Here is a 26,951-nt window from a genome sequence, read left to right as displayed (position 1 = left end):
CCTTGATGTGAGGAACCCAATGTGTTCACGTGGCAGCCATTGCGTATAGTGCAATATGTCCCCTGGAAGAAGCATTCACCCTCAGAAATGGGACCTTTAACTCACAGAGTCCAAAATTGCTGGGACAGGAAGTACAAATTAGTGGATCACTGGGAGGAATGTTAGGTGGAGCCCTCCTGCTTCTACACCTTGATTCCCAGACCCTTATATTCTACCTACTGGGGGTGAAGAACTAAACACCAGTCATTGATTTGAAGTTTATTCTCTGTTGTTAGGCATCCTTCTTGAGATGGCATTTCTGCAGCGCCTTTGATAGGTCCTTCCATCACTTTAATGGGCTAGCAGCTTCTGGGTGCTGTGATATGGGATATGTACGACCAGTGGATCCTATGGTCACAGGCCCACTCTCACCTCCTCTCACTTCCTTGGCTGTAAAGTGGGTTCTTGGTCTTATGCAACATTATTGCAATGATCAAACACTCTGATAGTGGTACTGGCTGAATACATGTCTATATCCACCAAAATGCATCATTGCACCTTTTAGGCTGGAAAAGAATATGTTAACAGTTAAGTAGCTGGTTAGTTTCCAGCTTGAGGGATGGTGTCATATTGGGGACTTAGCTGCTGGCAAGTTAGACATTTGGCATTGTAGTAGCTACGTTATCCTTGGTAAGTGGGACCCCTGTTATTGGGCTCCTGCATAGCTTCCATCCTTGCCATCATGGCTACTCCATTCATGTTGTCACTCAGCACTGGGAGGGCTGATACAGAGGCTGGACACTTTGTGTCCTTTCCCATGGACCCACCCACATACCTTATGCCAGACTTTCTAGGCCCCAGTCTTAGGATCTTTCTCCTTCCAGGTCCCTGACCTGCCGGCCAAGTCATTAACTGGTGCTGATAAATCCATGTATATTCTAATTTTGCACAGCTTCTCCATCCACAAAAAGCAGATAACCAGATGCATTCCTTAAAGCTCTGTCCCTTCCCTGGGGACACTGGGAGGACTTCTTCCTCATGCCTGTCTTTTAAAGGCATCCGAGTGGGGCTAGACTGCAGCTGCTGTTCATTTTCAGTTCTCTTACATACTGAGTTGATCCATCCATGAACCAAGCTCATGCTTTTTCCTTCTCCGTCAGCTGGTCCTAAATAGGATCTTTCATGCAGCCATAGAGGTCAGCTGAGGGAGAGGCACTTGTACAACTCTGGTGCCTGACAGTGGGGGTCTGGGCTACTTGTTGGTGCAGCTTGCTTGTGCCCTTTGGCTCTGTGCATGACTGATTTTGAAGGAACCACTTCCATCTCATGACAGACTGTGGCTGGGCAGATAGTACCATATGACATAGTAGGTCTGACAGACAGAAGTTATCTTATGATAGCTTCATGGTGACTTGGTGCAGAATTTAGTTTCAGTCAAAGTCCAGTAGCATGCCCAGAGTTATTTCTCAAAAGGTATATAATTCTTTGACATTTGGCATGGCCTTGCTGCATTGTGTTTCTCCCACTGGGGATTGTCATTTACTCCTCAGGGCATATTTCCTCTCCACTGATACCTCTGATACAATAAGATTGGCTGCTTGCACCACAGCCTGACCTGCCTCAGAGGCCCTTTCTTGATCTTTTTTTTTTTTTGAGACAGAGTCTCACTTTGTTGCCCAGGCTAGAGTGCCGTGTCATCAGCCTAGCTCACAGCAACCTCAAACTCCCAGGCTCAAGCAATCCTTCTGCCTCAGCCTCCCAACTAGCTGGGACTACAGGCATGCACCACCATGCCCGGCTAATTTTTTCTCTATATATTTTTAGTTGTTTGGCTAATTTCTTTCTATTTTTAGTAGAGATGGGGTCTCGCTCTTGCTCAGGCTGGTCTCGAACTCCTGACCTTGAGCAATCGTCCCGCCTTGGCCTCCCAGAGTGCTAGGATCACAGGCATGAGCCACCGTGCCCGGCCCTTTTCTTGATCTTGACTCCACTCAAAACTGGCAGCCTTCATGTTACCCAGTATATGGGTTAAAGCTACATTCCCAGGGGTAATACATGCTGCCTCTAGAACCTGAAGAGGTTTACAAGGCATTGTGCTTTTGTGTGTGTGTGTGTGTGTGTGTGTGTGTGTGTGTGTGGTAGGAGGTATAAGACATAAGATCTTTTTCTTTCTGGTTCCCACAACCTTCTTGCTAAAAACCATCATTGGCTTTCCAATGTTCTTACACTAAAGGTACCATCTTTCTAACTTCACTTACAAGTGCCTGTACGTTCTGGTACTGTTTAAATATTCCCAGTCTTGCCACTCCCCATCTCACATCAACATCCAGTCATCTGGAAGGTCTTTCCATTCCTCCAGTTCACGCTTAAGTAAAACACCTTCAGACCTACCCCTCACTCCCACAGGTAACTAACTCATCCTTAACGCTTCTTGTAGAGCTTAACTTAAACCTTAGCTATTGTTCTCTCTTCTGTCACCTGACTTACTTCCTAAATCTCTGGTGGATGCTCCCCTGTAATCCTGTGACAAACAGAACTGATCACACTGCTTGCTGGGAAGAACACAGATATACATGCAATCTCTAGTGTATGGTAGGTCTCCAATAATTACTGGAGAATGATTAGAGGGACTGGTAAAGCAGCCCAGGTCTTTTTGACTAGAATCGATCCTGTGTTATGTTAATGACAATATTAATCCAGGATTCTATTCTCCCCACTGTACATTATTTACATTTCATAATGAATGAGCGAATTCTCGTTGACAGCAAGACATGTATTCAGCTTTCACAGTCGCAAATGTCAGACAAGATATACGATAGGACAGAGCTAGGCCATGCCCTCCCTGGGCTTTAAGCAACCAGGCAACTTTATTTGTTCTGAAAATCAGTAACTGTTCTATCAACGTTAATCCTCAAAGCATAATACCTTGTGTTCAACTGGCCCAGACCTCAAAGCACTTTCCAGGGACTTTTCATGAATTTAAAGAACCATTTGTTACCCCAGAGGTGAGAGGGTCGGGGCAGGGACAGGTGCAGAGAATGCAAGAAATTGAGACATCCACACCAGAACTTTAGCTCGCATTCCACTCACAGCTGAAGGGGATCCGAGCTTTACACTTCGGGAGGGCGTCTCCGCACCCGGACACCACCTCCGCGCCCCGGCCCAGCCCTCACACTCTGGCCTGGTCCTGGGCCCCACCTCCACGCTCCGTCTCCGCCTCTAGCTCCGCGCCTAAGCCGGACTCTGAGCCCCGCCTCCTCGTCGTGGTCCCAGCTCCATACTTCCGCCTCGTCCCGAGACACGCCTCCCCGCCCGGCCCCGCCTCCATTTCCTAGCCCCGCCTCCCCTCCCGGCCGCGCCTCACCTCCCGGCCCCGCCTCCATCTCCCAGACCCCGCCTCCCCGCCGGCCCCGCCTCCATCTTCCAGCCCCGCCTCCCCGCCCGGCCCCGCCTCCATCTTCCAGCCCCGCCCCTCCGGCCCCACCTCCATTTCGCAGCCCCGCCTCCACGCTAAGGCCTGGTCCTCAGCCCCGCCTTCCCGCTCGGCCCCGTCTGTACACTGGGGCCTGGTTCTCAACCTTTCCCCTCCGCCCGGGCCCGCCCTCACACTCCAGCCTGCTCCTGAGCCCCGCCTCCATATTCCGGCGTCCAGCCCTCCTTTCCACGCTCGGTATCCGCCTCTAGCTCCACGCCCAGGCTGGGCCCTGAGCCCCGCCTCCATGTCCCCGCCCCAACTCCACCTCCCGGATCCCATCCTTCCCTTCCGCTAGCTCTGCACTCAGGCCGGGCCCTGAGTTCTGCCTCTCGGTCCTGGCCCCGCTTCCCTGGCTGGCACTGCGCCTCCCCGCCCCGACCCAAGCCCAAACCCCTCCTCTACATCCCGGGCTCAGCCCCTCGTCCCGGATCCCGACAGGCCTGCCGGGGCGGAGCTGCGCCGGGTGTGGGGCCCTGGGCGTGGCAGGGGTCTCGGGGCGCCAGGTGCGGCTTCCGCGTCAAGATGGCCGCCGCCCTCCGCGCCGGGGCCCGGCTCCTGCCACGCCGTCGCCGCTGCTTTCCCGCCGGGGTCCCGCTGCTACGTGTCGCCCTCTGCCTCCTGTGCTGGGCCCCGGCGGCTGTGGGCGCCGTCCCTGAGCTTGGGCTCTGGTTAGAGACAGTCGACGACGTAAGTGGAGTGTCGGGACCGAGGTGTGGCGCGTCTCGGGCCCTTAGGTCCCCATGGGCCGGGCCCCGGGCTTGTTCACTGGGTCTGCCGGGCCAGCCCCAGGTCCCCCAGTACGTTCCCCGCGCGTTTCGTCTGTTAGGAGCGGTGGGCCGGAAGCGCCCCTTCTCCGGCTCGACCTAGGCTGTGGGGAACAGCGGTCAAGAGTGCATGGGACAGCTCTCCCTTGTAAGCGCCCTCACTGTTCATGAGGATCACCATTCCTGAAGCCCCGGCCCCTCACTCTGCTCCGACATGTTCTGGCTAGACCAGGCCCTCGGTTTATTCAGACCTGCGACCGGAATCTCTCGGCACACCTAGCAGCATCTTTGGGATTCAGTCCTTGCTCCCGCCCGATGCAGTCATGGGGGCCACACCCATGAGGCCGCAGGGAGGATTTCCCAGCGCTTCATTTTAGCTTGAATTTAGAAAGCGCGTATGCCGCTTCCGTGTTTTTCTTTGAATGAGAAGGGAGCATGGAACTGTCATCCCACCCCTCTTTCTCTTTTCTTGGGTTCCTGAATTTCTGCACAGTTCCCATCACGGTTCCACGACTGTGTGTGTTGGTGGGGCGGGATGTGTGCTTAAGGAGTGCTGGAAAGGCAAGTCTGGAGGCATGAGTGGGTGGAAGCTCTTCCTTTCCAGGGCAGGCCATTAGAGAACTTGGCATCCAGGAGTTAGAGGAGATGATGTGGGAGGGATACAGGCGTAGAATTATGGAAAGTCTTGCAAAAGAGAGACAGGAAGTCTGGAAGAGGCATTATCTCCTGCTCTCTAGGGTCAGATGACTCATCCAGCTGTGTTTGGGATGGGTATTTTCCACATGGATTGAAACGAAGTCCAAGTTCTAAAGGTGAGACTTATGTTTTGATTTCCTTAACCAAAAAAAGAAAGTAGTACCAAAGGCTACAGATACTTCCTATAACACAAAAGCGACTCAGAGGAGCAACCCAGGTATCTTTCTGGATCTTTAAGGCCTAGTGCGGCCATTCCCTCAAGTATTCTTCTCGGTTGGTAACCTATTTTGTGCATCTCTTATATAGCCTGCACACTTACGTTATTGAATTTCTCTGAACAGGAAAAAGCAAAACTCATTGAACTACATGGGTGGTTTCAGTCTGCTGCTATAGTGAATGGGTAACATAACAATATTGGAAGTGAATCAGCTCGTACATACTGTTAGACTACTTGAGCATATCTGTAAAGATCTTTGTGAAGTATACTTTGGATAGTGAGAATCCAGAGTCCACGGAGGAAGAATGAGTTTCCTTCCTGCATGAGAAAGACAAGTTTGTTCCTTAGGTGCTCCGTAATCTTTATCAGGCTAACTTTACTCCTATGCGACACTGAACCAGTAGAAGTCTAAAAACCCTTTTTTACAAAGAGTGGACTGATGTTTTTCTCATTTTGAGTTGTCAGAAATAAGAAGGGAGAGTGGAGCTTTCTTTCATTTGTACTGCACATCTATCAAGAAATGGTTCTTGACCAGGCATGTTGGGTCATGCCTGTAATCTCAGCATTCTGGGAGGCCAAGGCAGGAGGATCACTTGAGGCCAGGAGTTTGAGACCAGCCAGAGCGAGAATGAGACTGCATCTCTACAAAATGTAGAAAAATTAGCCAGGCATGGTGGTATGCACCTGTAGTTCCAGCTACTTAGGAGGCTGAGGCAGAGGATCACTTGAGCCTAGGAGTTTGAGGTTTCAGTGAGCTATGATGATCCCACTGTACTCTAGCCTGGGCAACAGTGAGGCCCTGTCTTGAAAAAAATAAACAAAATAAAAAAAAAAAAAGAAATGCTTCTTTTGATTGGAAAAGGCAGCAAGCAGTTTGGGCACCACTGTGTGCCATGTGCTAGACTGATCATTGCTGTTGGAAAGATGAATTTCAGACTTTCAGATACAGCGCCTTCTTTCAGGAAGCTCACACAATAGTAGGGACAACAGATTCATGCGTAGATAATTATGTACATGGCAGCATACTTGGGGTATTACTGGAACCCCAAGAAGGAATCTCCTAACCCCGCTTCCCAGAGGAGGTGCCTGCCTAGGTCTTAAAAGATGAGTAGTTATTACCTTGGTGAAGAAGAAGGAGGGGAGTAGAGCAGCAGTGCAGGAAATTCTTGGTGTTGCTGCTACATGAAGTTCTGAAGGGCTATTAGAGGGGACTCAGGTCACCATAAACCTTCCATGCCTGAGCATGGCCTTGAGCCTGAGGCCAGAGGCTGAAATTCAAGGACATGCGCTGGCCAAGGCAAGTCATGTCATTGGGTGGAATGAGCTAGGTTCAGGACGGCAGGGGGTAGTGGGGAATGTGGTATACCATAGATTGCATGCCCCGTCTGAAGAGAGCAGCTGCCATTCAGCTCCAGCTTACTCTGTGGGTTCTCTATGGCAGAGTAGGGACAGGGTTGCCATGTCTTCTTCTTTTTTAAAAAAAAATTAAACAGGAATCCATATTTTAATTATGTCAATGAAAAACTTTAAAACAACAACAAAAAAGAAGACCTCTTAATGGGCCCAATAAACCCCATTTGTAGGTTGGATTAAACCCCTGGCTCCTGATAGCTACTTTAGGGTGTGAATGAGGGAGCTGTTGAAGAATTTTAGACAGAAATACTAATCACTTTGGCTGTAATCTAAGGATGAATTATAGGCTAAGGTCTGGAGGCATTGGTACCAGTTAAGCTATTGCAGAAGTCTAGGCAGGAAATGCTGAGGGCCTGAATTAGGGCAGTGGTGGCAGGAATGGAGAGGAAGAGCTAAATTTGGGAGGTGTTTGTGAGACAAAGTAGGCATACCTTGGGGATTGGGTGATGGAAGTGAGGGATTGGAAGGAGCCATGGCTTGGGTTACTGTAGCTGATACCATCTTTAATCAAGGTGAACAGTACAGGAAGAGGTGGTAAGCAGAGAGGACTGTGTCTGGTTTAGGGCAGGTGAGTGTGGTGTATCTGTTAGACATCATTGCATGTGGATATGTGGATCTGGACCTCAGAGGAAGGATCCGGGCTGGGAATTTTTGTTACTGTTGGGGAAGGGAAAGAGGTTACTGCTTGTCCTATCAGTGCTTTTATTTTTGCTTTAAATTCGTAGTTACTTGTTCCTTTAATGCAGTCCCTTCTCACAGGATTTTTATTCTTTTTTTTTCTTTTTTTCTTTTTTTTTTTTTTTTTTAAGTAGAGACGGGGTCTCGCTCTTGCTCAGGCTGGTCTCGAACTCCTGACCTCGAGCGATCCGCCCGCCTCGGCCTCCCAGAGTACTAGGATTACAGGTGTGAGCCACCGCGCTCGGCCAGGATTTTTATTCCTGAGGAGATATTAAATAACTAATCAGTTATTGACTGTGGTAAGGGTTGTGAAGAAGAGTGGGTACTAGAGATCATGTATAAGGGAGGGTCTGGCCTGGTGTGGGCCGCAGTGGAAAAGAATTCCTAAGGAGGAGGCTTTTGAGTTGGGCTTTGAAGGATGAGAAGGAGCGAACTAGATGAAGAAAGAGAGGGAAGGATTTTTAGGTAAATTTTCAGGTTGACCACTAAGATCCCTGAAGGCAGGAAGGAATGTGGTTTTCAGGAACTGAAAAAAAGTTGCTGGAGAGGTGGACAGGCCTTGATTATTCGGCGTCATATAGGCTTGTGGGAAGAATTTTGGCCTATTGTAATTGCATTGGTAAACCATAACAATCTGGGGCTCAGGGTAGGGGAGACAGTTGTTTATCAAAAGTACATTCATGTTGATACTGAGAGAGCAGCATGCAGATACACAGATAGGTCATGCTATGTCTGAGTGGCACTAATCATGCAGTGGCAGCAGCTTTTACCTATGTGTAGGAGCCCTCCTGCTGCTCACATCAACTGTAGGGAGTAGACAAGTGGGACAAGGTTTTAAGCAAGTGAGTGATGTGATCAGGTTTACATTTTAAAAAATACTCTGGTTAGAGGGAGGAGTGCAAGCATTAGAGCTCTATATGTTGGAGAGTAGAACTACTCGTAAATAATAGAGAAAAATTTTTTAACAAGATTTTTCTGTATTTTTCATTTTAGAAATCAGGACCTTTGATATTTAGGAAAACTATGTTTAGCTCTACTGATATCAAATTTTCTGGTAAGTATAATACAATAGAATACTAATATAAACAAATAACAATGTGATCTATTATAAAATGCATTGATGTAAACAGATGTAACAATTTTATAAATATTAAATTAAAAAAATGTTTTGCTTTTAAGTGGTTCTGGCATTCTAAGATTTTCTTTTGTTTGAGTTAGGATTTGGTTATTTGCAAGAATAGATTTTTCTAGTCCTCTTTCAGAAAATGTAATATGAATCATTCTTTAAAAATCATAATAAAAGTCTAATAAAGTAGGCCTCAGCAAAAAAAATTTGGTTTCTGTGAAATGTAACTTTGAGTCCTAGATTTTAAAACTAGATAAACTAATTTTAAAGTGATAAAGTTTAAAGTGACAAACTCTTCATGCCCCTGAAAATTTTCTCAAGGTATATGATATCATAGTATGAAATAAAAATTGCTAGATGCTAATATTTTAATTTGAGTTTTCGGGATAAGAAAGTGAAAATATTTGTCTGATGTGCCACAACTACCAAGGTTTTTCAGAATTTTTAGTGGGTTTACATTGGATCACATATTCACTGTGGTCTAACTCTTCTCATTTCCAGTAACTTGACTAGGAAAATTGGTTGCCGTAGTTAAAGTGTCAGGATAAGGAGCAGTTTTTCTTTGGGTAGAGCAAGCTAGCTTCCCTGGGATCCAAAGCCATGACGCTTTTCTCTGTCACACCATCCTCTGATCATCTTTTGGGGGATTCTACCTGTTGTGGGTCTTTCTTGAGAGAAGTTAGTCCAGCCAACAGCTAGAAAGCAGCTCTGTGATATCATAGATCATAGCAGTGATAAGAGCTTGGTAAGAGGAAATTGAATTCCAAGGTGGATGAGGAAAACATTTTGGCATCTGTTTGCTTTAATGAATTCATGTCTTGAAGTCTAGACAAACAGGATTTAAAAGAACCTCAGACTGATGTTGACAAAAAGTTATATGGGGAAAAAAAAAGTAATGTGGGCCCCTGAAACACAGAATTTGATTTTAAAGAACCGTTACATAATGCTTGAGATCAGCCTAAGGGTAGACTCCAGAGGAGACAGAGTTATTAACATATCTAAAGAAAGAATAGGGCAGCTCTAGGGTTTTAAGAGCAAAATCATAATAAAACTGGGGTTCAGTCAGGCAGAAGCTGGCAGTCTGTGACAGCATCGCTGGGGAAGAGGTCGTCTTGAACCCTGGCTACAGCTGTGACGCGTGGTTGGCAGGTGTGGATGCAGTGTCCACTCGACCCTCCTTGTTCCGGTGCCACGCTCACCAGGCAACCGTCTCATAACCACTGGGTTTCGGGGAGGCATGTGGGAGGCAGAGAGTTAGTTGATCATTAAACATCCAGTTTACAGTTTCTGTTCATTATGCATGTGTAACTGAGCATTCTGATTTATACATCTACATCTATTCTGAGGGGAAAGGTGAGACTGAGTATCTCTCTCACAGAGCCAGATTTTAGTGCCTACAGAGCTAAGGACTGATCCCTCGGATATATGTCCATGTTGTTTGGGGGATCAGATGGTCTGGCTTTCCCTTAGGTGACCCTTCTTTTGCTACCCCATTCAAGATGCAGTCGTGTGGAGCCTGTGTTGAAAATATCTCAACGTAATTGATCATATTAACAGAATCAAAGAAATACACCATAAGATCTTCTCAATATGTACAGAAAAAGCATTTGAGAAAATTCAATACCCATTCATGATAGAAACACTCAGAAAACTAGAAACAGAAGGAACTTCAACCAGATAAAGAGCATCTGTGAAAAATCTATGGCTAACATCATACTGTCAGTTCTCCCCAGACTGAGCTATAAATTCAATTTAATCTCAGAGTCCAGGTAGGCTTTTTGTTTGTTTTGGTTTGGATGGTGGATATTATGAATTTTACATTCTTGAGTGCTGGATGTTACAGTCCTTTAACATCTTTGTTCTAACAGACATTTAGTTTCTTATGGGTCAGTTTGATCCTTTCCAGTTTTGTTTTTAAGTTCTTCTGGCTGGATCTGGAGTAGTCTTTGCTCTAAGGCTAACTTAGTAATACTTCCAGTGTGTGGTCTCTGTTTACTGAGGCCTCTCCACTCTGGCTAGTGGCAGGAAACTCACAGTTCCCAGCTCTGTGTGAGCTCTGAGAATTGTTGGGCTTGTCCCTATGTGTGGCCAGGTTGCCCTCAGCCAGAGACCCAAGCGGATCGCTGTGCAGATTTCTCTTACTCTTTCTCTGTGTAGCTTCCATCTCTTGGGTACTCTGCCTCAACCTCTTGAACCTTGAAATTCTACAAGTCTCAACCTCTTGAACTTCATTCTCTGAGCTCAGTTTGGGTTCCGTCTTTGTGGTTAACAGCCTTAAAGATGACTCACAATGATCCTTGCCTCCTGGTATTCGTGACCTTGTGTCATTTCCTATTACATTATATCAGAGAGTTGGTCTCACTGACCAATAGAATATTGTAGAAATAATGGCATATTGCTTCTGAAGCTAGGTTACAAAAGATACTGTGGCCTCTTTGCGCTCTCTCCGATTACTCTCTCTGGGGGAAGCCAGCTGCCACGATGCGAGGACGTTCCCAACAGAGCTTTCTATAACTCCAGACTTAACTCCTTTCAGATTTTCTAATCACGTCACCCTCTTACCTGGATCATTTGATGGTGCTTCATGATATTCAAAATAAAGGCCAAACTCAACAGAGCATAAAACCTCTCAGGAATTTTCCTAGGTACCTTTCTCCAGCTTCAACTCTTCCTCCATTCCCCAATCTGAGTTCTATCCATAGCAGACTATTTTCATGTGGTCATACTCATGCTGTGCTCCCATTAACTCTGGGCATTTGCATATACTAGCCACCCTCTTCACCTGGCTAACCCTTGCCCTTCCTTCAAGTTACGGGTTTCCTCCTCCAGCAAGCCTGACTGGAACCTGTTCTTCATGCTCTCCTAGGCTGTTAGGTGGCCTGCCCAGTGCTCCCTGTTCTCAGTCCCTTAGGCTATTAAAAGTGCCTGTTTAATTGTTAACCACACCCCCAAATACCTTTTAAGTCATGTACAGGGATTGTTCTTGTTTACTATTATATCGCTTCCTGGCACACAGCAGGGGGCTCATTCAGTATATTTTGAATGAGTAAGTGAGTGAGAAGAACATTTTAGAGTGAAATAAGCAGTGACTTAGCATATCAGGCTACTCAGTTGATTTTAACATTGGACTTAGAGATGTTATCACAACTTTTGGTTAACTATAATAATTTAATGAATTTGTTTCATTTTGCAGTGACTTTTTGGAGAAATTAGGTAATGTTTTATTCATTGTTACATTAAAGTAGCCTATTTTAATTGCATTCTCAAAACCTTAAGTTTATACTAGCATATATAGTATGTATTATAGTATATATAATAATTTAGTATATATTACTAATGTAAAATGAGACTTTCTTTTTCTAAACAGTTAAGTCATTCAGTTGTTCCGGGCCTGTGAAGTTTACCATAGAGTGGCATTTGAAGTATCATACCTGTCACAATCAATATTCTGATCTGGAAGTAAGTAAAACACAAATCTTTAGTGTATGTAAAGCTATTAAGGAAAACTTACAAGTATAAAGATTTATTAGCTCCTCAGGTAAGGAGGCTAGAAATAGAGATTATAGTTTTAGAAGTGCCATAGATTAATTTTGGGACTTAAGGCAATAAATCACAGTATATGTTTTCTGAGACGACTACAAGTCTTTTAGTTTTCTTGTGACTATTTTTTTTGAAAAAAGTTAAGTAAATGTTTAAATCGGACACATAGGAGCCATTGATTTTTTGTACACACAAAAATCAACTTAGTTTGAAAAAGAAATTTAAAGGTTTTACTTCATTAAAAATATTAGTTACAGGGAACCTAGAACTTTAGCGAGTACAAGTAGATCTCAGAAGGAGGTGAGGAGAAGAAAGGAGACATCTGGGGAAAGGCAGAGGAGAGTGAGAGAAGGAGAAAGTGGCTTATTCTGCCCCAGGCTCTCGTGTGCTGGGTGCCTTGTGTCACTCAGCTAGGTGTTTCTGTTGATGATTCTCATGAGGGTTGCTTGAATTGTTTCTTTTCAGATTCTCTATTATCTCTCTGGCTTTTAGCTTGAATAACGTATGGGTTTCCATATTTTTATTAGTGCTATCTGTTTGGAGTGAAAGATGCCATTTTGCTTTTTGATTTTATTCTTAAATATTTAACCTCTTCACACTGAATACTTCAGTGTGTATTTCCTAAGAACAGAGGTATTCACTTTTATTACATAGTACAGTTACCAAATATAGGAAATTTAGCATTGATTTAATACTATTATCTAATATACAGACTTTATTATAATTTGCCAGTGTCCCAATAATGTTTTTTATAGTAGTTTTGTTTTTTTTTTTTTCACCTTGGTAGAGGTGCCAATCCTGGGTCACATTATATTTTCTTTTCTTGTTTTTGTTTTTATTTGCTTATGTCTGGATTTTTTTTTTCCTTTTTGGTATGTCATGACATTGATATTTTTGAAGGATACAAACCATTTATTTTTGTAAAGTATCCCTCAGTTTGAGTATTTCTGATGTTTACTCACCATCAGATTTAGGTTATACATTTTTGGCAGGAATACCACAGAATACTGGTTTGTCCCATTTGTGACAAGGATGTTCATTTGATCTGTTGGTCAAGGAGGTATCTACCAGGTTTCTCCACTGCACAGTTATTACTTTTCTCTTTGTTATTAACAGCTTTTGTGGGGAAATACTTTTGAAACTATGTAACCATCCTGTTTTTTCATCAGACTTTCTTCCATGTGTTTTAGCATCCTTTCATTATTCTTGCCTGATTAGTCAATTTAATAACTATGATGATTGCTAACTGATGATTTCCTAATCCCATATTCTCTTTTACATTTGCTAGCATTCCACTGTAAGGATGAGCTCTCTCCCTTTTCCTCTGTTGTATCTGTTGTCAATCATCAGATTGGACTCACTGATTTTTACTGTTACATAGGTTATAATCTATTACTATTTTTATTTATTTTGCTCAAATTGTCCCATATTTGGTCTGTGAGAGCCAGCTTAACTTTTTTTGATGAGTGGGAGCTGCTGTTGAGAACCTGGTTTATTCATCCATTCTAGGATGTGAGGAACTTCAGGTTGTAGATGTATAAATGAGTGTCTCCCCTTACACTCAGTTGGGTTAGCTACCTTTGCTCTATGTTATTGTTTGGTTTCTTTTTGTTTGTAGTTAAATGCTACTTTGTTTCTCTATGAAATCTTTTATACATGAGATAAAATAGAAGTAGCCCCAAGACAAAGTATGTTTTGTTTCTCTGGGAACTATTTGCTTGTGGTAATATCTTAATCACTTTTCTTACTATAAGATTATGCTTGTGTGTTACTGTATCTGAACACAATAGAATGGCTAAAATGGTATAATTATCTCAATTATCCTTAAAATTACATTGAAAACATTTTTTCTTTCATATTTTATTCTACTGCATATTTTTAAGTATTCCAAACTGAATAAACATTTGGTAATACTTAGATATTAAGTTTTATTTATCTTCTAGGATAAGAAGTATGGAAATAAATTATAACATAGAATTTTACCTTGGGTAGGACCTGTCTCAAAAACATGAACTCAGTGTTGATGAAGACTTTTGTGGCCATTATTTCAAGAACACTGACTGTTGGAAAACAAAAACTGAAAACTTAGATTGCAACAATGATTTACAGGTGTTTCCCTCACTGAATGTGAGTATCCATCTTGTCCTGTTAAAATAGTTTATTTTATTCTCAGTGAACACAAGTACCAATGGAAATAATGTTTTATCAATATTTGATAAAGAAAGGTACTTAATTTGTTTATTTTTAGTTTTAGTGTTGTACATGTGTGTAGTAGTGTATAATAATTAAGATTTTGACATCATTGTTCCATTTTTTTGTACCCCATTATAGCAATGTCCTTACAAGACTCTTTTATGATCCACTGTCTCCAGTTCATCTTTCTTTCTCTCTTCTATCCACTGCAGTCACACCTTTCCCTCCATCTTCCTGTGAAAACAGCTCTAGTCAGTCACCAGTGACCTCCATGTCGTTAAACCAATGATCTGTTACTCTTACCAAAGGTCCTTACTTACCAGCATTTAACACACCTGATGCTCCCTCCTCCTTTATCCCCTTTCTCCCTTCCAGTGTGATAGATTAAGTTCTAAAATGGTAACAGAAGTCATCCCTAGGTAGTGAGGTTATGTGCATTTTAACTTATTTTCTGTTCATCTGTAAATTCTGAAATGAAAATATATCTTTAGTAAAAGTTTTAAAGGAGCTCTTTTAAAGATATATTAAAGTGTAATAAGCTTACAGAAAAGTAAATATAAGTATACACCTTAATGAATTTTTAAAAACTGAGCACAATTGTGTAGACTCAGATCAATTATACAACATTTTATCACCCAGAAGTCCCTTTTGGTTCCTGACACTTTCCCCACCAATGGTAACTACTATCCTCATTAAGGAAGTAATTTTTCAAAAGCAAAATTTTGTTACTCATTTTTGGCATACAATTAGATTTATTCTCTGATGTTCAGCTTTCAGTTCTTTATTTTTTGTAACACATTTTTTAAATTATTAAAACAAATTTTCCCCATAGAAGTACAGCAATATAAAATGGAATTATTTACTCTTTTTTTCTAGAATAAGGAACTAATAACAAATAGCAGAAATGTTTCAAACCAGGAAGGATCAATGGTAAGCCATTTTATTTGTCTTTAAATCAAATATACTCAAGTTATAGTAAGACTGAAACAAATCTGATGGATAGATATTTGGAGAGTGATAAGGTTATTAAATTGCAAAATAAAAAAAATTATTTAAAACAATATGTTTTCTTACATATGTCTGTGAATTTTGTATATAGTATTTCTTTGTTTAAAAATCTCTTTAAAGTTATGACTTAAGATTAACTTCTATGCAGCCTTTCTTTTCTTTAAAAACTAAAATTTCACTTCTAAATGTGCAAGACATCGTAGCAATGGGCTGCAGTCATTAAGGATTTAAAGAAATAGAAACCACAAATGTAGCATGGGAGGAGGGAAATTTTGGTATTTTGGGGAATTTAAGGTTGAGAGGGTTAGAATGAGTTACATGTAGGGACTGAAAGCAGGTTTGGGAGAGCTTAATGTTCGTTTTTTACTGTGACTCTTCATGTTTTCTCTTCAACCATCTTAAAGAAAAGCCTGATAATGGAAAGGCACTCACTCTGCAATGGCTGGCACAAAATCTGTTGCAGGTGGAGGAATAGGAAATGAAGGGATAGGAAATATTCAGGAAGGTGCACTATGAAAAGTCTTGTCAGTTATCTTGCAATGTTGGGGCATTGGAAGATTCATAGGCATTATAGTAGGCAGTTTTATTCCTTAGTGGGGCTGCTATTAACATAGTATTTTAAGGAATTAGAATCATTTAGCCTACATATTTAATCGGAATCATTTCTGACAATGTTATCTGACTTTCTCTTCCATCAATTCAATTTTAAAAAACCACACATTTAATTAAAACTAAATGATAACATTAGGATAAAATATGAGAAGAGTAATATTAGAAAAATATTTGAATGATAAACAATACATAGAATAGTACTGTTAGGTGGAACCTATGGAAATATAAAAGGTAGAAAACATTGACGAGTGAGAAAAGCTTTTTTCTTTCTTCACCTTTTGGTTCTGGGAGGATGCTGGTTAAAAAATGGGAGAAATATCTATCCTTTCACTGCCTACCATTCCTTTCCTCTGTTTTGTTTGTGTTTTTTTAAAAGTAGCCCAATTCAGTTACCAAAAGTTGTTTTAAAATATGGTGAAAAATTGCTTAGCTATATTTTGTATAGCAATTTGTTTAAAAAAAAAAAAAAAGGATTTTTTTTTTTCCGTCTATTTCAGGATGTTGTGGCCAGAACACAGAGAGATGGTTTTCATATCTTTATTGTTTCTATTAAAACTGAGAAAAGAGATGCAAGCTGGAATTTGAATGGTATAGTTAAACTGCATACATGTTTACTGTCTGCATTTTGTGTATTCTATATTTTTGTCACTGACCTGAGTCAACATTTTCTGTTACTAACACATCATTCAAAAATGGGGCCAGGTACAGGTGGTACGTACCTGTTGTCCTAGCTACTTGGGAGGCTGAGACGGGAGGATCACTTGAGCCCATGAGTTTGAGGTTACAGTGAACTATAATTGTACCACTGCATGATTGGAGTGACAGAGCGAGACCCTATCTCTAAAAAATTTAAAAAAAAAGAAAAAAGTAAAAATAAAAGCAAAAATGAATTTCTGTTAATCACACATTTGTTGTGGGGACTTAAAACTTTATGCTTATCTTAACACTCATATTTATTTTCTTAATAGATTGAAAATTTTACTTTTAAGGTACATTTTTAAGGCCAGTCATGGTGGTTCACACCTGTAATCCCAGCACTTTGGGAGGCCGAAGTGGAAGGATTGCTTGAGGCCAGTAGTTTGAGACCAGCCTGAGCAAGAGCAAGACCCTGTCTCTACAAAAAAATAGAAAAGTTAGCCAGGTGTGGTGGCACATGCTTGTAGGCCCAGCTACTTGAGAGGCTGAGGCAGGAGGATCGCTTGAGCCCAGGAGTTTGAGGTTGCAGTGAGTTCTGATGACAGCACTGTAGCTTAGGTAACAGAGACTCTGTCTCAAAAAATAAATAAATAATGAATTTTTAAAATTGCAAACTTCACAGTAATATATAAATTCTCTATCCTTTCAGATTAAAAACATTTTTTAACATGTTCAAATGGGTAGGCAACATCTTAATTGTTTTTAAAGTAGATTATATTCTCTCTTTTCTTTGAAATGGCCATCGTCGGGGTTTTAAAAATTTTATTATTTGATAGGCTTTATTTTAAAGATCTGTCTAGTCTAGGAGTAGAAGTAGCATGTCTGCCAGCTGTGGCTTCGTCTGCGAGGCACCCCCCAACCTCTGTGAGGTAGACCTTCTGTGCCTCATTAAGCTGTAGTTTCTTCGTGCCACAAGAGTGGGCTCATAATAAGCAACTTTTAAGGGAATGGTTGCTGTCACATATTCAAGAATTACTTTGGCTGATGTTTTCCAGAGAGTGGGTATCTGCTGGGCCAACAGTAGCCAAGCAGCATGTGAAGGTCCTGGGGGTTTGCATGTTGCTCTGATTGATCCGCTGGGGATCCAGAGGTGAAGCCAAGCTTGTCTCTGAGGAGCAACCAGTGCAGTGGAGGAAGGTGCAGAAACCAATGAGGCCAGATAGGCAGTGCTGCAGAGGAGGCACAGAGCTGGTGTACTGCCTGTCCCATGGAGGGAAACTGGTGCTGGTGGCTCTGGAAGAATGTGAAGTAGGGCTTCCTCCTGTGAGATGGCATCATGCATGGGCCAGACCATGCCAAATAAAGGAAGCAGGAACCTTCATGCCATTCTGCTACCTGGCTGTCTTAGTGCGTTTTTTGCTGCTGTAACAAAATAACCTGATACTGGGTAATTTATAAAGAACAGAAATTTATTTCCTCACAGTTCTGGAGGTTGAGAAGTTCAAGGTCCAGGCACCAGCAGGTTCAGTGTCTGGTGACGGCCCTAGTGTCCACTTGCTTGCTTACTAACTTATTTATTTATTCATTAATTATTTATCCGTTAAGACGGGGTCTGGCTTTGTTGCCCAGGCTGGACTCAAACTCCTGGGTTCAAGTAATCCTTCCTCCTCCTGAGTAGCCGTTACTACAGGTACACGCCGCCACGCTTGGCTCCTGAGATTTTTTTTTTGCCCTTTGACCATCATCCCCATGCCTCCCACCCTCCAGCCTCTGGAACCACCGTTCTACTCTCTCCATCTATGAGTTCGGTTGTTTTAGATTCTGCCTATAAGTGAGAATGTGTGGTATTTGTCTTTCTGTGCCTGACTCATTTCACTTAGCATAATGTTTTCCAGTCCCATCCATGTTCTCGGAAATGACAGCATTTCCTTCTTTTAAAAGGCTGAATAGTATGCCATTGTGTATACACACCACATTTTCTTTGTCTTTTCATCTGTTGATGTAGACTTAGGATGATTCCATAACTTGGCTATTGTGAATAGTGCTGCAGTTAACATGGGGGTGCAGACAGCTCTTCAACAAACTGATTTCAAATCTTTTGGCTAAATACCCAAAGGTGGGATTCCTGGCTCATACGATATTTCTATTTTTAGTTTTTTGAGGATCTTCCATACTGTTTTCCATAGCGCCTGTACTCATTTACGTTTCCACCAACAGTGTGTGAGTTCCCTTTTCTCCACATCCTCGCCAACACTTGTAATCTTTCATCTTTTTGATAACAGCCATTCTGACAGGTGTGGGATGATACATCACTGTGGTTTCAATTTGTATTTCCCTAATGATTAGTGATATTGAGCATTTTTTAATATATCTGCTAGTCATTTGTATGTCTTCTTTTGAGAAATGCCTTTTCAAGTCCCTTGCTCATTTTGTAATTGGGTTTTTTGTTTTCTTTGCTATTGAATCGTTTGAACTCCTTATATATTTTGGACATTAACTCCTTATTGGATATATGACTTGCAGATATTAACTCCCAATCTGTAGGTTATTTGTGTACGCTGTTAATTGTTTCCTTTGCTGTGCAAAGGCTTTTTAGTTTGATGTAGTCCCATTTATCTATTTTTGCTTTTGTTGCCTGTGCTTTTGGGGTCAAATCCAAAAAATTATTGCTCAGACCAGTGTTGTGCAGTTTTTTCCCATATGTTTTCTTCTAGTAGTTTTAGAGTTTCTGATCTTTATAGCAAAAGGTATCTTTACAAGATTACATAATCAAACAATTGCCAATGGTCTAATACCTTGTGTGTGCTAGGTGAAAATTCAGCATTTGTTAGTGTGGTTTGTATTCTTGAAGCCTTCTGGGAAATGAGCTTACGTTTTAAAGACCTGCAAAAAGACTGTTAATTTAACCCTTTCATTTCTTCTCTGTCCCTACTGTCAATGTTACCAGTTTCTCTTTCTATGATTGGGCCTCATGGATATATCTCTGCATCAGATTGGCCTCTAATGATTGTGAGTATTTCTCATCATTTTTTCCTTTTTTAAAAATGAATTTTGTATCCTAATTGGAAAATTTAGAAGTTTTATAAATAAGAGCTTGGTGGCTAATTAGTAGCCACCAACTGGCTCTTAGTAGCTACTGCTTTGACATATCCTGTATTTCTGGTTCCAGAGTGACTGGAAAATGAAAGATTGGATACTTGAATGTAGAAATGCCAACTTTCAAATGATCACAAGGCTTAACTAAAACTGCTTCTCTTCCTACAGTTTTACATGGTGATGTGTATTGTTTATATATTATATGGCATACTCTGGCTGATGTGGTCTGCCTGTTACTGGAAAGATATTTTAAGAATCCAGTTCTGGATTGCAGCTGTAATTTTCCTAGGAATGCTTGAAAAAGCAGTTTTTTATTCTGAATACCAAAACATCAACAGCACTGGACTGTCGAGTAAGTTTTGGCTGTCTCCATAAATATTAGCATGACCTAAGAGTTTCCTAGCACTGTGATGAGAGCTGTGGGAGGCCGCACCCCTCTGTACAGTGGTTTGGAAATAGCTGTATTGTGGATGAAGAGGAGGGAAGCCAAGAAGAGAATGTCAGAGTAGGACTCTGATCTGGGCCAGCATGTGTGTTCTCTTCATTTTCTATCTTTCTTCTTGCTAACTTTCTCCTCAGTTTCCTCCTGGGAAAAAGAAAATTCCCTCCCTGAGGTTCACCTTGGATTAAAACAACACAAAGTTCTGGTAATGGGGACTATAATCCTTTTATCATATTTCTCCTTTTCTCCCCCCATCTTCTTTTTCCTTCTCCTAAAAAGAAAAGAAAGGAAATTTGGTCACAGCAACTAAAACCGGTGATGCTGGAACAGATAGTGCCTGCAACCTTCTTGCGTTGTTCCCACCTCTTCCATCTTGTAAAGATCTTCATATTACCAGTGGAGGCACCATCACAGTTTGTGCAGTGGAATGTATGAAGCAGGGAGGGCATAGAGTTGGGCATCCTCAGGTGTGTCCTAGACTTCTAGAAGGTAGATTTCAAGAAGGCCAGAGAAGTAAAGGTACAACTCCACCACTAAACCTTTGGAAAGGGAGATAGCTCAAAGGGGTTGAAAGTGCTCAAGAGTGTATATCTGAGTGAATAGTTACAGATGATCTTGGTACAGATTTTCAAAGGACATGGTTGTGTCTGCTAGTTATTTTAAGTTATTCCAGAAAAAAGTGAATTGCAATGTAGAAACAAATTTGGCATAATGTCGATAATTATTGAAGCTGAGTGATAGATACATGAAAGTTCATTATCCTCCTTTCTCTGTTAGGGAATATTTGAAATTTCCCAAGATCAAAAGTTTAAAAGGACATGTACCAAAGAATAAAGAAAAGGTAAACATCTAGGAATGCATATTAATTATTATTAATATTAATGCATTAATAGTACATTACACTGTAAGAATTTTTTATGGTTTTTATGTGTGCATGCATATACTCGAAACCAAATAATGAAGGAAGGGTAGGTCTGCTGCTTAGGATTGAAGCATTCTTGGAAGCCAGAGAAGACAGTTCAGCTCCTTTGCTGTTAGTGGTAGTGATCTCTTGTCTAGTGAGGGTAAAGGGTGGCATGAACTTTAGTGAGGAGCAGCAAAAACCTGAGATCCGTGAAGAGATGATAGGCCATTTGCCATCCTCCAGGGAATCTGAGCCCCCCGTCTGATGGTTCTAGAAGGCTTAGAAGAGATACCTGGGCTGCTGCCAGTGTCTTTGAGGAGTCCTTTGGGAGAGGTGTTGGAAGACTGGGCATGAGCCGATGGCCTTTCTGATCTTCCCAAGTGGGAATTCTGTGACATGAGCTCTCTTGCTCAGCATTGGTTCCGGAAGGATTGAATTTAGAAAAATCATTAAAGGGATGAGAATCAGTGATTTTAGGACCTAACATGGGTACATTAAGAATAGATCATGTCAGACCTATTTCTTTCTTCTGGGCTGCTGGATTGGCACTTAAGATGTAGTAAACTTAGTACACCTGGACTTCTGAAAGGCATTTGACAAAGTCTCTTGTGATTTCTTATGGAAAAGGTGGAGAAGGATGAGCTGAAAACTGGCATGCAGCCATATCTAAAGAGTTCATGCAGGTCTCTGTTCGTCAGTCTCGTCAGTCTAGAGCTGTCCTGTATGGTAGCCACAAGCCACATCTGGCTATGTAAATTAAGTAAAATTAGGCCGGGCGCGGTGGCTCACGCCTGTAATCCTAGCACTCTGGGAGGCCGAGGCGGGTGGATCGCTCGAGGTCAGGAGTTCAAGACCAGCCTGAGCAAGAGTGAGACCCCATCTCTACTAAAAATAGAAAGAAATTATCTGGTCAACTAAAAACTATATATATAGAAAAAATTAGCCAGGCATGGTGGCACATGTCTATAGTCCCAGCTACTCGGGAGGCTGAGGCAGGAGGATCGCTTGAGCCCAGGAGTTTGAGGTTGCTGTGAGCTGGGCTGACGCCACGACACTCACTCTAGCCTGGGCAACAAAGTGAGACTCTGTCTCAAAAAATAAATAAATAAATAAAAATAAATAAATTAAGTAAAATTAAATAAAGTTAAAAATTCAGTTCCTCAGTTGTACTAGCTGCATCTCAAATGCTCAGTAGCCACAGGCGACTAGTGGTGACTGTATTGAACACAGATGTAGACCGTGTCCATCATCACTGAAAGTTCTGTTGGACAGCACTGGTCTGGAGCAATGGTTCTCATCCCTCGTTGCACAGTAGTGTCACTTGAAGAACTTTAAAATGGTGCCAGAGATTTTGACTGGGGTAGGCCTAGGAATCGGGTCTGTTTAGAAGCTTCCCAGATGATTCTAATGTGTGTCTAGGATTGAGAGCCATTGGGCTAGAAGGAAATTTTGAATGGTGTCTCACAGATTTTCGACCTTGTCGCCATTTTATTCTTGTTGTGGAACCTGTTGGTTTGTTCAACTAACATTTATTGTGCCACTATATGTTTGTGGAGAGCATTCATTAAAATTTTATAGGTGATGTGAGGCTGTCAGGAGTTGTAAATATTTAGGAGCATAGAGAATCATTTTAGATGGACCTTTTTTCACCTGAAGATACATGATGGAAGGCAAAGAGATTTGACATCCTGAACAGAAATCAATGGGTGAAATTTAATGTGTAAGATCTTGAACTTGGGGTTGAAGCACAAATTGCAAAAATGTAGATGGGAAAGTTTTGAAAAGAATTTAAAAGTTGAAGCCGATAAAAAATGAACTCAACATAGGCAATTATAGGGTGGTTGTGAGACCTCTCACAAGGTCCCACAGCCTTGGATTGCAGCAGAAGCAGGAGCCGTGAAGGAGTTGAGAATCTTGCTTTGCAGATCACACTGTACCAGAAAGGTTGTATTCACATTGCTTCCAGAGGGATATAGACAGTCAAGACTGAGCAACTCATGGAGAGATTGAAAACACTCTAATCCTTAAACATCTGTGATCTGAAACCCTTTCTTCACATTCTGTACTCTCTCTTGGAGAGCCCATCTGTTGTTTCCTCCTAAAGCTTTGTCTTCTGTGGAGTCACCTACTAAACATCTTCTGAATTCCTTGCAGACTTCTCAGCCTCCTTAAGGTAGAAATGGGACTCATCCTTCCCCAAGCTTGCTGCTCTGCCAGGTGTTCCACTCCCTGAATGGCTCTGCCAGTAGTGCTGGGGCCATCCTTCTTGCCCTCTTCCTCTTCCTCTGGTTGCAAATCTATCCTCAAGGCATTTGACAAGATCTCTTGTGATTTCTTGCAGAAAAGATGGAGCTGAAAACAATGTGAACTGAAAACATTAGGTGGATTCAAAACTGGTTTTGCTACCATATCTGTTTTCTATACTCTGATCATCTCTTACCTGGATTTCTGGAATAGCTTCCTGAGCATTTTCCTTGCCTGTAGTCTTGTTCCTCTCTAAGCCATCGTAGGTAGAACAATCCTGATAAAATAAAGCCATCCATTTTATTCCAGCAGTCAGCAGACTTTTTGTAAAGGCTGTATAGTAAATGTTTTTGGCTTTGCAGGCCGTATGGTCACTGTTGTAACTACTCAGCTCTGCCATTGCAGCATAAAAGCAGCCACAGGCAACATGTAAGCAAATGGATATGGCTGTGTTCCAATAGAACTTTTTTGCCAAAACAGATGTAGGGCCAGATTTGGACCATGGGTTGTAGTTTATCAATCCCTCTTTTACTGGCCTATTTACTATGATTGACTTCCCACTGCCCTTGTCATCAAGTCCAGACTCCATCAGAGGGCCCCAAACCCCAGGATTGGTCCCTGCCTTTAGCACTAGCCTCTTTCCTTGACATCTGCCATCACTCTCTCTGCTGCAGACAAACTGAACTTTCTCTTCTTGCAACATACTTTGCTTTTCCGCTTGTCTCCTCCATGCCTTTGCATGTGCCATTTTCTTTGCTTTTCCCTTCCATCCCCAAAATACTTAACTCCTACTTAGCCTTCAAGTCCTGATTTAGGTGTCACTTTTTCTGAGCTTTTCTGGACCCACTTCTACCTCCTTCAAGTGTAAATCAGATTGGCCTTCTTCTTAGTCCCTGGGATACTATGTTACCCCTAGCACTTAAATTCTGTTAACCATGCTAAATTCTATTTACTTGGCCTAATCAGAGTACAAGCTCCATGAGGCAAGGATCAAGGTGTCTCTTTTACTGTTATAGCCACACGGTAGGAGCATAGCAGATATGTTTTAAGTGACTAAATGATGAGGGCATCCTGGAGAAAAGAGAACTCTAGAGAATATGTTTTGTTTTTCACATATTTACAGGACAAGGGGAAAGAGAGTTCTGGGTAACCTCAGGGGGAGGAATAAGAACAAGCTCAGGGAAACAGGTTTCAGGTTGATATAAGAAAACTATGCCCAGTTGAGTTGATCAGATAGATATGGACTGAATTCATCAGGAGGTGGTGAATTCCTCTTCACTGAGGTTTTAAAACATCAGTTGGATTAGATGACTTTTAAATCAAATATGGGCAATTAGTCTGAGGTCAGAATGTAGTTGTACACAGTCCATGTTTAGAATCTTGGTCGGCTAGCTTCCAGATGTGCACAAAGTGAAGTATTTTCTCTTTCCTCCTCAGCCCAAAGTTTATTGATATTTGCAGAGTTGATATCTGCCATTAAGAGAACATTGGCTCGCCTCCTTGTGATCATTGTGAGCTTGGGTTATGGCATCGTAAAGTAAGTACCGATGGTGTCGAAAAGTACTGAGTCTCCAGTCCAGCGATTCGGTCCATCTGTTAATACATTCTGACCTCATGAAAATGGAAACTTCTCAGTATCATAATACAAATCCCTTAAGGAAAAATATATAAGAAGATGTTGTTAAAAGATTTTCACATACTGGCTATTTTATGTTATCTTCAAATAAAGACACTGAATTTGAATTCCAGCAACTTTTTATAGTTAAATGCATAAATAGCCAACTTTAAGGATAATGAAAATGTAAAATGGTTCTTGAAGTTCAAATTATTTTCTGTTTTCTAGACATACAGTTAAGTTGTTTTTGATCGTATTTGAGTGTTATGAGAGAGAGTGAATGAAACACCAGGTCAGCCGCATTTCTCACTGGCACCTGTCTGTCCCTGAGGGCCCTACTTCTTCTGGGCAGGTCTTTTCCTCCTCATACCTGTCACTCGCTGGGCGTGAGTATGAGAGAATGTGTCCTCTTTGTCCTCGTTGCTTTGTTTTTAGATCTTTGTTCTTCCTTCTTCCCTAAAACCTCTGATTCCTGGAAGCTCAAGCCTTCAGACTGGATCGCTTTCTGCGTCTTACGGGGGTCACCCATGAGCTTTCAGATTTTTTCCTCATCCCTTAACTCTGTGAGCACCAGCTTCACTGTCTTCCCCCTTGACGTCGGAATTCCCTGTGATGTCAGCAGCCGTGTGGGCCCTTCAAGTAGCCTGATCTCACCTCCTCACCTCTTCAGTTCTTGCCCTTCACCTCATTTCAGCTACTGAGTCCCATGGTCATTTTCTAGACCTGATCATTGCATATAACCGCACCCTCTATGTAACCTCAGTTTTAAGCAATCCATTTTTCAGCTGTCACTTCCTCTGTTTCCTGTTTACTCTCTCTAATATGTCAGTTTCATTTTTGACTCTATTATAGCCTCTGGCCTTTTAACCCTAGCACGTTCCTCTGTCCCTCTCCATCTTGTGTCCTCTCCTTTTGCCTTTAGCTTAGAGTCCTTGGTCCAGCAGGGCACTGACACCTGAAGCCCCCTGCCTTGCTGTTTGTCAGACTTCTTGACAAAACTCCAGCCTGGTTAAATCCAGCTTTCCATCTGCTTTCAGGCTCACACCTGAGCAGGGGAGTTTGCCCAAAATGAACAGTGGGACTTGCTGCCCTGGCTCACTTTCAGTTCATGACCCTGAACTTCAAGTGCAACCTTAGTGCTGCTGGCAGTTGTACTAGATTCCCTGGCCACTTGCTTTTCTCACACCCGTCTCTGCCGATGACTATTCATCCCTTCTCTCTTAAACCTCCCACACCCTACTCCCATCCCTCTCAGCTGACCTTGGTTCTTTTCTCGCTGAGGATGTAGAAGCCCCCAGGAGGGGATTCTGCTGTGTCTCTGTCCTCAGACGCTGTTATTCTCCCTACGTCTGGACCGTATGTAACACTTTCCTCCTCTTGGAGGCACAGACCCTGCCTGCCCTGTGCCTGCTCATCTGTCACAGAAGCTGCTCCAGCAGTCAGTTCTGTTTTCTCCTGTCGTCAGTTTTTCTCTTTGGTGGGTCACTCCCATCAGCATTTTGTTATTTCTACCATCTTTAAAAGCAAAGCTCTCCATCGGCTCCACATGGCCCTCTCCTCTGCTTTTACCTCATTTCTCTTCATTCTGTGCAGCTTAACTTTCCTAGCGAGTTGTCTGCATTGCCATCTCAACCTCCCTCATTCTCTCTCTTTTTTTTTTTTTTTTTTTTGAGACAGAGTCTCACTTTGTTGCCCGGGCTAGAGTGAGTGCCGTGGCGTCAGCCTCGCTCACAGCAACCTCAAACTCCTGGGCTGAAGTAATCCTACTGCCTCAGCCTCCCGAGTAGCTGGGACTACAGGCATGCACCACCATGCCCGGCTAACCTCGCTCAGGTTGGTCTCGAACTCCTGACCTCGAGCAATCCACCCGCCTTGGCCTCCCAGAGGGCTAGGATTACAGGCGTGAGCCACCACACCTGGCCTCCCTCATTCTCTTTTGAACACGCCCTGGTTAGGGTTTGCCCCATTGCTCTATTGAGACTGCTCTTGTCAAAGTCACATGGCCTCCCCCTGCCAGGTCACATGACCCCACCCAGCCCTGCTCCAGTGGCCTTGGGGGCAGCTTCAGTTGAGGTGACCTGGTGCTGCTTGGTATCCAGGAGTTCATCTTCTGTCCCCTCACATCCTCAGCTGCTCCTTCCTGGTCTGCTGGACTGTCCTTGTGTCCCTGAGCTCCAGCATGGCAGTGCCTCAGACCTCTGCCCTATGGCCTGCACCCCCGGGCCTCTCATCCCGTATCATGGCTCTAACTTCAGAGCACATCCAGAATGAGCCCTTCCTGTCCCCTCTGTGGCTGTCATGCTGGTCATACCA

At 42.5% G+C, this 26,951-nt stretch overlaps 1 protein-coding gene across 3 annotated transcripts in view; it reads left to right on the top strand.

Moving 5' to 3' along the window:
• Nucleotides 1–3,762: 3,762 nt before the first annotated feature.
• The window catches only part of TMEM87B (transmembrane protein 87B), a 53,728-nt gene continuing 30,539 nt past the window's right edge, over nucleotides 3,763–26,951 (top strand). For 2 of the 3 annotated variants that reach the window (XM_045550080.1, XM_045550079.1), the window contains exons 1-9: nucleotides 3,763–4,141; nucleotides 8,216–8,276; nucleotides 11,716–11,807; nucleotides 13,881–14,015; nucleotides 14,958–15,011; nucleotides 16,199–16,289; nucleotides 19,285–19,346; nucleotides 19,602–19,785; nucleotides 24,461–24,560. In XM_045550080.1, coding sequence (XP_045406036.1) covers nucleotides 3,977–4,141; nucleotides 8,216–8,276; nucleotides 11,716–11,807; nucleotides 13,881–14,015; nucleotides 14,958–15,011; nucleotides 16,199–16,289; nucleotides 19,285–19,346; nucleotides 19,602–19,785; nucleotides 24,461–24,560 — 944 coding nt within the window. In that variant the 5' untranslated portion in view covers nucleotides 3,763–3,976. Of the gene's footprint in view, nucleotides 4,142–4,955; nucleotides 5,031–8,215; nucleotides 8,277–11,715; nucleotides 11,808–13,880; nucleotides 14,016–14,957; nucleotides 15,012–16,198; nucleotides 16,290–19,284; nucleotides 19,347–19,601; nucleotides 19,786–24,460; nucleotides 24,561–26,951 lie in introns of all 3 variants that reach the window. The other variant, XM_045550081.1, reaches the window with a different exon arrangement.

Source organism: Lemur catta, chromosome 4, assembly GCF_020740605.2.
Source record: "Lemur catta isolate mLemCat1 chromosome 4, mLemCat1.pri, whole genome shotgun sequence".
Lineage (NCBI taxonomy): Eukaryota > Metazoa > Chordata > Mammalia > Primates > Lemuridae > Lemur > Lemur catta.
This window is presented reverse-complemented; position numbering and strand designations above follow the sequence as displayed.